The sequence below is a fragment of the Ictalurus punctatus genome, chromosome 6 (assembly GCF_001660625.3).
Source record: "Ictalurus punctatus breed USDA103 chromosome 6, Coco_2.0, whole genome shotgun sequence".
NCBI lineage: Eukaryota > Metazoa > Chordata > Actinopteri > Siluriformes > Ictaluridae > Ictalurus > Ictalurus punctatus.
Window position 1 is genome coordinate 23,343,565 of NC_030421.2, and position 14,738 is coordinate 23,358,302.

Below are 14,738 nucleotides of genomic sequence, written 5' to 3' on the forward strand. Positions count from 1 at the left end.
AATTAAACAGAAACGAAATAATGCACTACTAGCTTGTTTGATTTACATGTTATGTGCTAGGCTTCTGCAGGATTTGTTGACGGGTTAGCAAAGCAACTGAATTGGACTATCTACATAAACTACATAGCAGGGATATGATCTCTGCTACTTTCTTCCAAGCTCTAATTTTCTTTGTAATGTTTCCATACCCGTTTAAAGAGAGGATGTATATGACCGGATAAGATGAAAATACCATTTTTTTTTCTTCCAATTTTGTGCATCAGACAATAAAACTGATTGTGGGTAGGAACTCAAGTTGTGAGGGCAGAGCAAAGAAACGTCAGACCCCGTGCACCAATTACTTGAGCCAGTTTTCTGGATTTGTTGCCTTAATGGGACATACCTAATTTGCATATAATTGAGAAAAGCTCAGTTAATTAACTGTCATTTGTGATAGTTGCCACTAAAATCACTGTCGTGTCATGCAGGTATATAGAAAATGTATATTTGTCGCTTTCTGGCTTGATGGTATGAATCAGGGGTGAAGTTTCTATAGTCTAAGTTGGAGTACAGTGGGATAGTGACTTTAGTGGCTTCAGTGACTTTAGCAGCTCTAGTGTCCTGAAGAATGAACAGTTTAATAAATTCATATTTATGAATTAACGTAGGTCTTTATAGGTTGGAACACAACCGCTGTAACCTGTGCCATGTTTATTAGCCAATTTAATGCACTTATGTTTTTGCCGTTTATTATACATCTCATTTTTGATGGGCCATATTTGTTTGTGTTTGGCAGAACACTTCACATCAGTCGTGAAGGTGCTATACACCTTGCTGTATACTCAGGCCCTGGCTGCTCTGTCTATTAAACTCAGCCCTGAGGAGAGACTGGCCTGGAACAACAGCGGGGCAGCCAAGAAGGTAAGGACAATCCGAACACTGACATGGTTTTCACAACCAGTTATCAATTAGTAGGAGTAGGAGTACCATAGGCAGCTCCACAGTTTATTATTACTGGCTAAGCATAAGGATAGCTACTGAGAACTCTGGCATGCATGCATACATAGAACCAGCATTGGTTATTTAATACATTTCATTCAGAAACAAGACTTTGAGATTTATTCGGGTGGCTGATGGAATGAAACCGAATAAACACTGTACAGCATGGGGACAATACACTAGAGTTGTGTTAATTGTCCTTATAAAATAAATATCTATCCATTAATCCATCTATCTAATATTAAGCAGGGATTTAACAGTGTCACAGTAATAAGCAGTTTGGCATTTAAAAATGGCTTGGTACATACCAGGTATGTACACACTGTGGGTGAAGTAGAGCCCTAAGACATTTGTCTTAAAACAATTTAAGACTTAAATGCAGAGCGTCTATCATCATTAGGGAGGTTTATAATCATCTGTAAGGACTGGTACGTTGGCGCTCCACTCTATTAAATCTCAATTGGAGAAAGTGAGACCATGAAATCTAAGTGATGAGACTCATCTGTGAGAAGTTGTGGATTGTTCTTCATGCTCCTTTATTCCACATTATCCAGATTCTCTTTTTCTACACATTATCTCTTTCCACATACTTGTATATACTTTTATATATCTACTGAATTCAGTATTGTTTGTGCATTTATAATGAACTTTTAAAAGTCCTGACATTATCTCCCTGCAGTAAATACAAAGAACATGAGTTTTGTTGTGGAGATCGTGTAAAAAGAACCTATTGGATTAAAAATATTTATGAGCGTGCAGTCTAATAAATCTGGCATTGCAGTCTTTGCTTTTGCTTGCTTGCTGTTTTGAAGCAAGACTGCAAAATATTGCACAAAGCCTGTGAGCTTTATTCGTGCATATTCATTTAGAACATGCCATGACCTGCAGTAGTAAAGAAATGTAATGCATTTGATCTATGTTGACACTCATTGCATTTTTGATTTATCAGAACATTATATATTTTGTAGCACAGTTGTCTTTTCTGTGATTTGAGTGTTTAGGTATTACTATGTGGCATTGAAATGTTTTCTTTTCTCATCTAATATAGAACTTGCCAAACTCTGAGAAATCATGGGAGGCACTCCTGAGTCATGCGATCAGTGAGCTTACCAAGGTCAAGGGAGCTTATGATGACAATCCAAATGAGACCATGGTAAAAATACTTTGATCTGAACTTATTTTTATCCACATTTATTATAATGTATTTGACGCTGGAAGTTAAATTTGTCTTTGATGCTGAAGATGGCTTTTTTGCTAGAGTGCAGTGAGTAGCAGAGTAGCTGAAGGCATTTCGTTTATATGTTGCATCAATACCATTCCACAATGTCTTAGTAACTGAATAACACATCATTAATGGAAGGACATTTAAATAACACTGGGTTCATTTTTGGAGTAGGGATTATGTCAGATCTGTGAGTTTGAAGATGTTTCAGCTTTATACTGCTCCTCATTCTGCCATTCACCCCATTCTGATGAATAACACCATGGCTGCTGTAGCCATGCTTCAGAGTTCCTGCTGTCCTCCAACTGATCGAATATCTTTCCAATATCCATAAGACTGTTCCCAGTGGGATAAGCCTTTGATGAGGTGACTTTTTTTTCTTTTTTTTTTTTTTTTTTTTAATTTTCTTTTTCTCTGCAGTTGAGTTCGACTATATGGTCTCCTCAATCCATAGAGTTTACATTGCAACAATTCTGTTTGCCCTTCATGCGTCTGTCCTGTCTTCTTCAACACCACCTCTACGGGGACAATCTACCTGGCTGCATGGTATTGTGACACGCATATAGACACACTTCTCTGTATACTGTCTTCATGTCAGGAATACATGCACACACATTCACATGCATGTATATGTGGTTGTAAAGTCTCTGCTGGATTGGAAACGTAATGAACCAGACACTGAACTATGATTCTAGTGAATTCTGAATTGCAATTCTAAGACCGACTGTTTTTCAGCTAGAGGAGGAGTTCTCGTTGCTGGCAGGCAGTTTGGGGTTGCTGTCTGCTTCGTTTCAGCCCAGCGCCTCCATGAACAGCGGAGTGTGCCTAGAATGGAGCATCAACGCGTTCGAGCTCATCTCTCAATGGTGCTCTGAGCTCATCAGCCTGGCAGACAAGCCTTCACAACAGGCTATGGTCAGCTACATTCACTCTTGTGTCATTTAGTCTGTGAAAGTATGTCAGGTTAACCAGGGAAGAAATTTTAATCCGGATATGTTTTGGTTTTTTTTGCAGTCTCTTTTGGTTCAGGACCCTCACTGGTCCGCTCCTCGTCTGCTGCAGCTTCCCGACAACTACAACACTATCTTCCAGTACTACCACAGGAAGTCCTGCACTGTGTGCAATAAGACACCCAAGGACCCAGCTCTGTGCCTCGTTTGTGGAGCGTTCGTCTGTCTCAAGGGCCTCTGCTGCAAACAACAGGGTGTCTGCGAGTGTGTGCTCGTGAGTGCTGAGACTCTGTTGGTTCGCTCATCATTTGTGATCGGGGGTGTATAAGTACAGAACGTTTCAATTCTTCAGAGTGTAAACATCAGGTCCATATTACATCTCTTACTGTGCGTATAAACATTTTGATCTAAATACTCATTGGTAGTGAATGAGGCTTTGAGTTTGGATACAGCTGAAGCAAAACTGCTTTAGCAGGCTATCTGAGAAATGCTGAGGGAAAAGCCAGTTAAGAGTACAACTACTAAGCAGAAGTAATATCTTTTATCAAATTGCAGCATCTTTGTAAACAAGCATGAACAGCTTGTTGTAATGGGTATGGATGCTTAAACAAAATGATTATATCTGATGATCATTTCTGTTTTTCAATAGCACTCTCAGCACTGTGGAGCTGCAACAGGGATATTCCTCCTAATAAACGCCTCTGTGATAATCATCATCCGTGGTCATCGCTTCTGTCTGTGGGGGTCGGTTTATCTGGACGCTCACGGAGAGGAGGACAGAGACCTACGGTATGAACATACTTTCACTGTAGACAAGCAATACGCACCAGAATAGACACATTAATATTAATATTTTGTTTGGTTTGATTATTGAACCTACTCGTGTGTGAAATGTTAACGTTGATTTGTGTTTTTGAGTGTAGTCGTGGCAAGCCTCTGTTCCTGTGTGCTGAGCGATACCGTGTGCTGGAGCAGCAGTGGGTGTCGCACACCTTCGACCACATTAACAAGCGCTGGGGTCCCCACTACAACGGACTTTAACACATAAACCCCAAACCCAGAGGAGCCAGATCACAGTGGGCATCAGTGCCAGCCTCTCTATCTCCTTTTGATATATGCTGTCATGTAATATAAAAATAACGCTGTGAGTGAATTGCTGCTACAGCCTTGGTTATGTGAAGTTTAGTGTACAATCATGCCTAATGACTAACAGCGTGTGTGGGTTTTTTTTTTTTTTGTTTGTTTGTTTTTTTTTTATATAAATGATTTTTGGTGGATTTGAAAGGGGGAGAGATTTTATCTTTGTTTTTGGGACTGGTTCACAGTGAAAGCACAAATTAGCCCAATCCTGAGTGCATATATTTGAGTGCTGGGTTTTTTTTTCCCCACACCTCTTAAAAACACACTACTGTTTAGTGCATTGGAGAGTAAAACTCCACAGATGCCTGTTGTTTCTGAAGTGTATAGAAAATCTTTACAAGTCCACAGCCGACTGTATAAGTGGATATCTCAGCGATTATGAATAACACAAGGCATTTGGTTTCCCTTAACTGCTAACTAAACAGAGGTACCAAACTGGCACCAGATATCAACCACCATCATCATAACCCCACAACAAATGCAATGAGTAAGCATCGTCATCCTACATGCTCAAAGCTCAGGCCTTTAAAATGCTCGTATGGGATAAAAGTATTGTTTAAACGGAGCTTCCTTGTTCTACAGAAATCCTCACTGAATGGTTGAACAATAATTACTTGCCCACCGAGGCCTAGTTGCATCCATCCTCAGGAATTTTCTTTTCTGTAGTTAAAGAAGAACTTATATTATTTAAATAAATGTTGCTATTTGATGTTGATAGTTAATTATATCATTGTACAAATGACTTTTTAGATTGTGGTGATGGCAGTCAGCTAGCTTTTCGCAGTTGAGGGGGTTTGCAGCAACCTTGACAATTATACAGCTTTTCTCAGCTGAACCAGTTAAAGCACTGTACTACTGGCTAAAAACTGGAGTAAACGTTTCCCTACCAAAATTTGGCAGCATTTCATTGCGCGGATAATATTGGTAGTCGTGTGATGTTTCACAGAGGCATCCAAAATTGCTATATCCATCCCGAATAATCTACTTCTTTTATTATCTATTCCCAAACCAGTTTTTGAGAAGCGTACGGATCTGAAGAAGTCCAGTGTCCCTGGTGCATTCACAGTTTGTGTTTAGAAAATGCACTTCATGCACTTCATTTGTTCTTTAAGTGTATTGTAGTAGTATTTTTACATCCACATCCACAGCAATGTAATTGTACTAGCATAACGTGATCCTCCAAATAGGAAATCATTTCATTTTCATCTATGCCATAGTCCACCTCTTCCCTGCTCTGTTTAGAGCTAAAAACAAATCTTTGAGGGTTTAACAGGTTAGCAGGTTTAAATGACTCATTGAAGTTGTGATTTTAGATTTGCTTCAAAAAATAAATAAATAAATAGTAGTAATATTTCTTTATAAGATGGTGGCCAGTGGCCAGGTTTTATATTGGGCCCCACAAAGTCATCTAAAAAGGATTTGAAATATAGTTTTTTTTTTTTTTGTTTTGTTTTTTTTTTTGCATAGGTATTCTACTTTTTATATTAATGTCTAGCCCCCTTCATTTGTTCTTATTTAATATATACAAGAAATAATTTCATAATATTTATTATAAAAATGTTTTTGTATGGGATATTTAAAAGATATTCACCTATGACGAGTTTTAGTTTCTTTATAATGTTTAAAAAAAAAAAAAAAAAAAAAAAAATGTTCTGTTGATGTGTATTTCTCACTCCTGTGAGCTTTCTCACAGAAACTGACAAGTGTCAAATGAGTGATTTTCACACATGCTTCAGAATGCAATCTGTTCCAGACTTTGAAACAAGATTGAGGATTTCAGTGGTGTGTGTGTGTGTGTGTGTGTGTGTGTGTGTGTGTGTGTGTGTGTGTGTGTGTGTGTGTGTGTGTGTGTGTGTGTTTTTTTTTCCCCTCCTACCCAATTTGCAAAGTCCCTTTTCTAAGTGCATTATATTAAGGAGTCACCAATGAACACCAAAAAGCATGTTTGGTTTTGTTCTTCCCCACCTGATTAGGTGTTGCACTTACACAATGTTGGAGGGAAATGCCAGGCACTTAAATTCTTAGTTTCTGTCCTTCTCTTGTCATGAAATCTTGCATGCTGCTGTTTTCTTATCTTTTTATTTTCTCTTTTTTTTTCCTTTTATTTTTCTTTCTCAGCCCAAATATTGTATAATTGGACAGAGTTTTTGCAAAGAGTTATGGGTATATATTGAAATGGACAGCTGCAATGTTGTGGTGTGAGGTGAGTGACTGACTGACAGAGGCAGAAATACAGTACATTACTGTAGGTGCTGATTCAGACTTTCAGATTGCATATCAGTAAGGGTGGCAGACATTTAATGCAAAATGTAACATATGTGAATAAAATATAACAATACTCTGACATGCTTGTATTAATTTCTTTCAAGTTGCTGTTCCCAGTTCTGTGCTGACTACAAGTTCATTACTTATAGTGAAAATTAATGAGATCAGGCGATCTTCAGGTGATGGGGTGAACGCCTTTAGCCGCACCCCTGAACACAGTAACTTTATTTATTTATTTATTTATTTATTTATTTATTTATTTAGAATAATTCTTTTCAACATTCAATCTAAGAAAACATGCATTTAACTATTGAAAAATGTGTTTGACTTTTTTAACATGAGATGTCTTTTGTGGCATTTTATTTTAAAGTGGAAAAACAGGGTTGAGGTATATTTTAGCATAGAAATTTAGCATTACACTAAATGTGGCTATTAATATCTATGCAAATGACTAAAGGCTTGCTAATGGTTTACTTCAAATTCATTTTGGAATTAAAATTGATTAACATTTTTCATAAAATATCCATTATTCCAACAAGAGGGATTCTTGTTGGAACTCCTATTGTTGAGTACTAGTTAATGTAATTTGGGTGACTGGTTTGTAATTCAAGTGACCTCACCATTGTCAAAATGAGTGAATGTTTTGAGATTTTCAATTAAATATGCATTTTCTGTAACCTGTTATGGAGGAGTCTTCTAATAATGGATAATTTATAATAATTTTTCAAGCATGAGATGTGAACGGGATTTAATTGACTTGTGCTAATGCAGAAACAATTTTAGAGTCTTATTTGTAGTGTAGTTGTGCTGTAAAGGTGCATGGTGGCTTAGTAGTTAGCACGTTTACCTCGCACCTCTGGGGTTGGGGGTTCGAATCTTGCCTTTGCCCTGTGTATGTGGAGTTTGCATTTTCTCCCTAAGGCTCAGGGGTTTCCTCTGGGTACTCCGGTTTCCTCCCTTGTTCGAGAGACATACCTTGTAGGCTGATTTTGTATTTTACAATTCTCCGTAGTGTGTGTATGAGTGTGAGATTGTGTCCGTCGATGGGTTGAAACCCTTTCCAGATGTCCCCCACCTCGTGCCCCGAGTCCCCTGGGATTGACTCCAGGCTCCCCATGACCCTGTGAAGGATAAGTGGTACAGAAAATGGATGGATGGATGGATCTGAAGCATGCACATGGGTAGCTCATGGTTAAAATGTATTTCACTGTGCAAACATATTTGTAAATCTATTATCAGTGGGAATAAGACACCGATGGCATATAACCCATTGGTATGATCTAGATATGATCTGGATTAGAGATTTGTATTTGGGTCAGTTTTCCTCATTTCATTCCAGATCAGTGATCCAGTAATGGAGCCTGAACAGAGTTTTGGGGTCACAACACAATAGCTGATTATTTGGCCTTGGCTGCTGCTGCTGTGTCTCATTAGTTCAGCTAAACTGAGAGATAGCCAGCAATATCTGGTCTTTGCCTTTTACTGAGAAGTGTTTTTTTTTTTTTTTTTTTTTTTTTTTTTTTTAATTATAACTAGTATGAAGGCTGTTGTTTAATACGTAACATGAGGAACTTTTTCATCATTCTTTCTTAATATGCACCCTGTAAATAAACCCTGCAGGAAGCCCTCTGATCCCCCCCCCTCCCCCCCCCTCCCCCCCCCCCCCTCAGTGTATTGTTGCATCGGTTTAACATCAATAAGAGCGCTGTTCAAAATGACCTTCGGTTTGCTATTATGGTCATTATGTATGACACTTTGAGTCAGGTGATTTGTTATTTCTGTGTGTGTGTGTGTGTGTGTGTGTATGGAGCTGTGGGACTGGCAGTATGGTAACTGTGGTGCGCTGCACAGCTTCCTCTGTCACAGCTTCTTCTCACATTCCACTCAATTATTAACTGCGATGGAAAGCCTTGAAAATCACTTCGGCAATGTTAGGACACGGCCATGGCAGGTGAGTATGATCTCCTGAAAGCCATCTTTTGACTGCTAAACATAATATTTGTGTGGCTTCTGCTAGAACAACCTGCAGCACTAGTCTATAGGGACTCTTGTACCTGGTGTTCTGCTGAAGATAAATAAGCTTCATATGTTTCAGGTGTATGGTATAAGAGATGCCTTTAAAATCACTTCTGCTTATTTTGAAGGACATGTAAATGGAAGAGTTGATGCAGTCAAGAATGGGTAAGAAAGTATACTTGCTGTAATCACTAAAACAGTTGACAAAAAATTTTGTATATATTTATTGTCTAAAAAATACATTTGGATATTGCATGAAGTAAGCTTGAGTAATGTTTGAGTCATGTTTTCAAGCATTTGTGGTTTTCCTCAAATTGTTTGTGTACACTATTATGACCTTGATTTGCCCTCTTCAGTATTTTAAGGAGGTATATTTTCACTCCTCCTCCTCATTATAATAGTGTTTTCCTCGTGTTCTGTAACTGGCCACTTGGTTGGGAAAAATTATGCGTTCTTCATTAGTGGAAATAGAAAAAGACGTGTTAAAGATAATATTTAACCACAGGTTTGAGGGGTGTGTGTGGGATCTATAGCAACCATCAGGGAGGGTGAATGCAAGCACGTGCTTGTCAGATCTTTTGAAATATCTGAAGCCAGTCACATCATCTTTTCGAGTTACTGCTCCTGCTTTGTCACATGGCAGCTAAATATACACAGAGGAATGCGCTAACTGCCCTCTTCCGCATACATGAACTTACAGACACCCACTGGTTCATGTCGTTCTTCTTGACACGGACCTTCCAAAAGTCATAAAGTGACATAATATGCAGTGTTTGCAATAAATACTGCTTTTAAACATTTCTTCTTTTTACCCAGTGCATGCTTGTCCCCTAGATGTCTGGACCTTTGTTTCCACTGCTGCATTTGCTGGTGTTTTAGAACACCCTGGCAGCTTACTCCTGAACCTGATCTGCTATAAATGGTGTGCATATCATCAGTTGGACCCAGTGCATTGCTTGATTCTCCAAATATGAACTTGTATTCAGGGATTTCTTCTTCTTCCTCTTCTTCTTCTTCTTTTTATTCCATGCATAGGCTGTCTAACTCTGAGGGAACAGATGGGAAAGAATTATACCATCTTCACGGCAGGATATGGTGAGCGTGAAAAGCAGAGACTGATAATCTACACTGTGTAAACAAGTTTCTCAAAGTTGTTCATTATTTAAATGCCATTAATATTTACACGTATTCCCTTATTGTCTGGCTGATTAGACATGAAATGTGAAGGTGTTCCTAATAAAGTAATCATGTGGCAGCAGTGCAATGCAAAAAATCATGCAGATACAGGTCAAGAGCTTCAGTTAAAGTTCACATCAAACATCACCCACAGACCTATTGCTCACTCAATGTGTTTTGTTTTTCGCACCATTCTGTGTAAACTCTAGAGATTGTTGTGTGTAAAATCAGCAGTTTCTGAAATACTCCAACCAGCCCATCTAGAATCAACAACCATGCCATGGTTAAAGTCAAAAGATCATATTTTTCTCTATTCTGATGTTTGATGTGAATATTAACTAAGCACTTGACCTGTATTGGCATTACTGTATGCATTGTGCTGCTGCCACATGATGGGTCAATTGGTTAACTGCATAAATGAGCAGCTGTACAAGTGTTCCTAATAAAGTGGATGGTGAGTGTATCTTTTTTTTGTCCTAATGTAATATGTCAAGTATGTTTAAAAGTCCTAACCAAAAAAAAAGGGTTATTTCTTTTTATGTCCCCCCACCCCCCGGGCTTTTCTTTAAGGTGTTTATCCTCACTGGGTACTGTAGTACTGACTGTGTAATGTAATCCCAGATATCCTTCTCTCTTTCTCCGTCTCTCATTCTCTAGTATCATCTTTTTCCTTGTGCCATAACCCCTTGCTGAGATGTAGTGTGCACCCTGTGGCTTACGATTTAGTCATTGAGTACCTTTTTTTAATGAATGAAAAACAGCCAAGTCTGAAATTACTAGCACTCTTCCATATTCCGAGGGTCAACTGGGATACTTAATTTTATTCATATTCCAAGGGTCAACTGGGATACTTAATTTTATTCTAACAAAAATCATTCTCATTAGAATGCTGATTTTTAAATAATAGTATTTCCCCTTAAAACATATGTGGTGACCTTACTTATGTCCATAAATAATGTTTAAAATAAATGCAAAGAAATGCACCACCCTTAAAAAAAAAATATATTTTAAAAAAAAATGCAACTTTTTATTTCTCTGTCTCCAGAAACTATTTTTGAGAAGGGAAAAAAAAATGAAAAGCCAGAGGGATCCCAAGTGGCACAACAGAAAAGCAATGGCACTGTCAGCTGTGGCCAAGAGCCAAGGGAGCTAAATTAGCCATACAGTCTCTCACAAGGAAGAGAGAATGTCATCCCTCCCACCCAGTCACAGACACTAGCCAATTGCAGGCGTCTCAGAGGCCATGCATGTAGAAGAGTACAGATGGCTCTTTTTCCTCCCAGTTTTATGCTTTCCTGTGATATAGCATGAGCAGCAGTTTAAAGATGCGATTGGTTGGTTTTACATCCTTCTTTTGAGGAAGCATGTGAAGGCTTCACCCAATTAGTAGCTATCGTTTGATTGGGAAAGCTGGCTCGTGAGCAGGAATTGGCAGGTGACCAAAGTATGGAGAAAATAGGATAAAATCACACATGTAAAACACTATCATCCAGCATGATGGGGGAAAACCAAGGAGCTTTCAGCACAAAAGCATTGCATTGTAATGCATATATTATCCACTAGCAGTTGCAGTACCATTAAGCACAATTTATGCATAATTTAAAAAGACAAAAAAAAAAAAAAACAGCTTAAAATTTCCCAAGGAGAGGATATTTCTTCACAGGTAGTTGCTTTTGCCAGGATGGTTACCAATTACTTTTATCAAAGTAATAAAACTGAAGGGGAAAAAACCTGGCACCAAGAGGTTAACAGCAGACCTGCAAGTCCTGCAAATTGCAAGGTGGGGCCTCCATGAATCAGACTTGTTTTCTCCAGCACATCCCACAGATGCTCAGTCGGATTGAGATCTGGGAAATATAGAAGCCAAGTCAACACCTTGAACTCTTTCACATGTTCCTCAAACCATTCCTGAACAATTTTTACACTGTGGCAGGGTGCATTTTCCTGCTGAAAGTGGTCACTGTCATTACTGTTGCCATGAAAGTGTGTACTTGTGCAACAAAGTTTAGGTAGGTGGTACATGTCATAGTAACATCCACATGAATACCAGGACCCAATCTTTCCTGGCAGTAGGTTGCCCAGAGCATCACTTTGCCTCTGCCGGCTTCCCTTCTTCCCATAGTGCATCCTAGTGCCATCTCTTCCCCAGGTAAGCGATACACATTGATCAGCCTTAGTATAAAATCCACTGACAGGTGAATAACATTAGTTATCTCATTACAGTGGCACCTGTCAAGGGGTAGGATTTAAAAGGAAACAAGTGAACAGTTTGTTCTTGAAGTCGATGTGTTGGAAGCAGGGAAAATGGGCACGTGTGAGGTTTTGAGTGACTTTGACAAGGGCCAAATTGTGATGGCTCATTGATGCACATGGGGAGCAAAAGCTGTCCTGTTTGGTCCGATCCCACAGAAAAGCTACTGTAGCACAAATTGCGGAAAAAGTTCATGCTGGCTCTGATAAAAAGGTGTCATAACATAATGCATCACAGCTTGCTGACTGGTCAGAGTGCCCCTGCTGACCCCTGTCCACCGCCAAAAGTACCTACAATGAGTATGTGAGCATCAGAACTGGACCATAGATTGATAGAAGAAGGTGGCTTGGACTGATTAACTTACAGGACTTAAAGGATCTGCTGCTAACATCTTGGTGCCAGATGCTCCAGCACACTTTCAGAGCTATAGCCTATATTGAGGTATAGTCTATATAGTGCTGAGTTAGTTCAAGGCTGAACCACAAAAGAAAGGAACCAAATGACACATTACACACACTAAGACATTGCAGCACACAAAAATCGAACTCGGGGGGGCCTTTAGAATTGGTGCTTGTCATTTATCACAGTACGCCACACAGAGAACGCACATATTTCTTGATGCTAAGAGAGCTTCCAATGTGAGGATGAGCACACAAAAAAAAAAACTCTAGGTAGCACTGCATTCAAATTTCTCAGGTACCTAGAGGACATGCTATGAATGATCCTTATGAAATTTTGTGCCAATATGTCAAATATTTTATAAAAGATGTTACAATACATGTTAAATTTCAAAATTGACATCCACGGATTCACCATGACCCAATGAATCCATACATGCAAACATCATTTTCTGACCAAGTATTCAAAAGTTGTGAGCAAAAATATTATTTTTTCAAATCTCACGACCTGTAGGTGGCGCTTTTTTCAAATCCAGCATGGACGCTGATATCATGCTGCTGATGAAGTTTTGTTACAATTGATCAACGTATGGCCGAGATACAGCCTCTGATACAATTTTGGGTCAACATTGTTAAATCTGCGACATCATAACTTTTGAAGAAAGTCTGAGCCAATTTTGGTAAGAATTGGACAAAATTTGAGCGAGTAGTAGCGAAAAAACTGAATACTGTACATGTCTACGGTAATGGGTGCAGACTTAATGTAAGATATGGATTGTGATCACCATGAGGGGTGTAATCTTATTAACACTCCTAGAGAAAAGAAATTTAGTTCAACAATTATAACCATTTCAAAAGTCAATTTTCAATCCTAGAGACCCCATAACTGGTCCACATACTATTCATGGTCATATCTATAAGCGTGCCAAATTTAATCATTTTCCTACTTATGGTTCATAGGGCTGCCATAGACTACCAGTTGGGAAGAAGAATAGTAAAACTAAAGGATACAATAAGTGCCTATGAACCTCCAGTGCTTGGCCCCTAACAATAATAATAATAAGAATACTAACAATAACAATAGTTTTCCTCCTGATGGAGGAATCCTAAAAATATTACTCTCCGGTACATTTTGTGCAGTTTTCTAAGGAAACGAGCTGTAAATTTTACTGATCATCTTGCAGAACCAGCCACAGTTCTTCTGGAGACTTTGTCACATTTTCAAAACATCGTTGCATAGTCTTTTCTCATTTTCATGAAGGATGCCAACAACTCTGGAATTGAATGTGTAGTCACTTATCATGCATGATGTATTCAGTGCTAACAATCTACTGTATGTCTAGTTTTATATTCATTTGAATGAACACAATCGTATCTGTTAAATCACACACCACACACACAGAGCATACGGTAGCATGAGACCAGAGCTGAATACTGAGTCATTGAGTATGCTGAGGCATCAAGGATTAATTCTGAATGATGCTGACTGAAAGAGAATGATATTTACTGTGGGAGAGGCTTGGGCTGTGATGTGCCATTGTGTACTGCTCTTGTTTTCACCCAGGTCCTTTTCCCACCTGTTCTTCATTCATGTGTATTCTCCATGGACCTGAGCTCATAGCAACATGGCCACTGTTTATCGCTGGAGCAGAGCCGCTGGGTTTAGTCTGTCTCTGAGTTTTTGTCAGTGTGGCTGGGATGCAATACAAAATGAACAATTGATTTTTTAAGTTAGACAGAAAGCTGCAGGTGAAAATGGAACACCAATAATCCTGATGCATATTTAACAATCAAATGAAAACTTTGGTTGGACTGTAGTGTCATAGAGTAATGTGAAGTGGAATTTTAATGCGTCATGTTCGAAAAATTGACAGCGTGCATTTTATCTTATAGTGACAGTTCAGTGTGGCTGATTGTGCAGTTATTAGAGCATTCTGGATGTTTTAATACATAGGCATATTTTCTACACTACTCTTGCATATCAAGCATGATTATTGCACCTGTGTTTCCTTTAAACATTTCATATGAATGAATGTGTGGGTATGTCTTTTATTTTTATTTTTTTTTCCTAAGTAACCTGAGTGTACCATATTCTGCTCCTTTATGACTGGCTACATCTCTCCTTTGAATATTTAAAAGATGATCACATTTCACATTACACTTTAATGAACCTTTCATGAAAGCTGATTAGCATGATTTGGGCTTGACACATTTGCACCGTAGATACACGCACACACACATGCACACAGTCATTTCAGCAACGTTGTAGAGAAGAACCTGTCAGGAATAAGGTCTGTTGTATTTCTTTTTGTTTTAATTATTTTCTCCTGAATTATTCTAAT

General features: G+C 38.6%; 1 protein-coding gene across 8 annotated transcripts in view; it reads left to right on the forward strand.

Annotated features, from left to right (window-relative positions):
- Positions 1 to 6,634, forward strand: part of ubr3 (ubiquitin protein ligase E3 component n-recognin 3) — a 49,574-nt gene extending 42,940 nt beyond the window's left edge. For 7 of the 8 annotated variants that reach the window (XM_017469560.3, XM_017469561.3, XM_053681032.1 and 4 more), the window contains 7 exons: positions 776 to 900; positions 2,027 to 2,131; positions 2,621 to 2,746; positions 2,936 to 3,115; positions 3,215 to 3,424; positions 3,800 to 3,939; positions 4,074 to 6,634. In XM_017469560.3, the coding sequence (XP_017325049.1) occupies positions 776 to 900; positions 2,027 to 2,131; positions 2,621 to 2,746; positions 2,936 to 3,115; positions 3,215 to 3,424; positions 3,800 to 3,939; positions 4,074 to 4,191 (1,004 nt within the window). In that variant the 3' untranslated portion in view covers positions 4,192 to 6,634. Of the gene's footprint in view, positions 1 to 775; positions 901 to 2,026; positions 2,132 to 2,620; positions 2,747 to 2,935; positions 3,116 to 3,214; positions 3,517 to 3,799; positions 3,940 to 4,073 lie in introns of those variants that run through there. The other variant, XM_047155983.2, reaches the window with a different exon arrangement.
- The last annotated feature ends 8,104 nt before the right edge of the window (positions 6,635 to 14,738 follow it).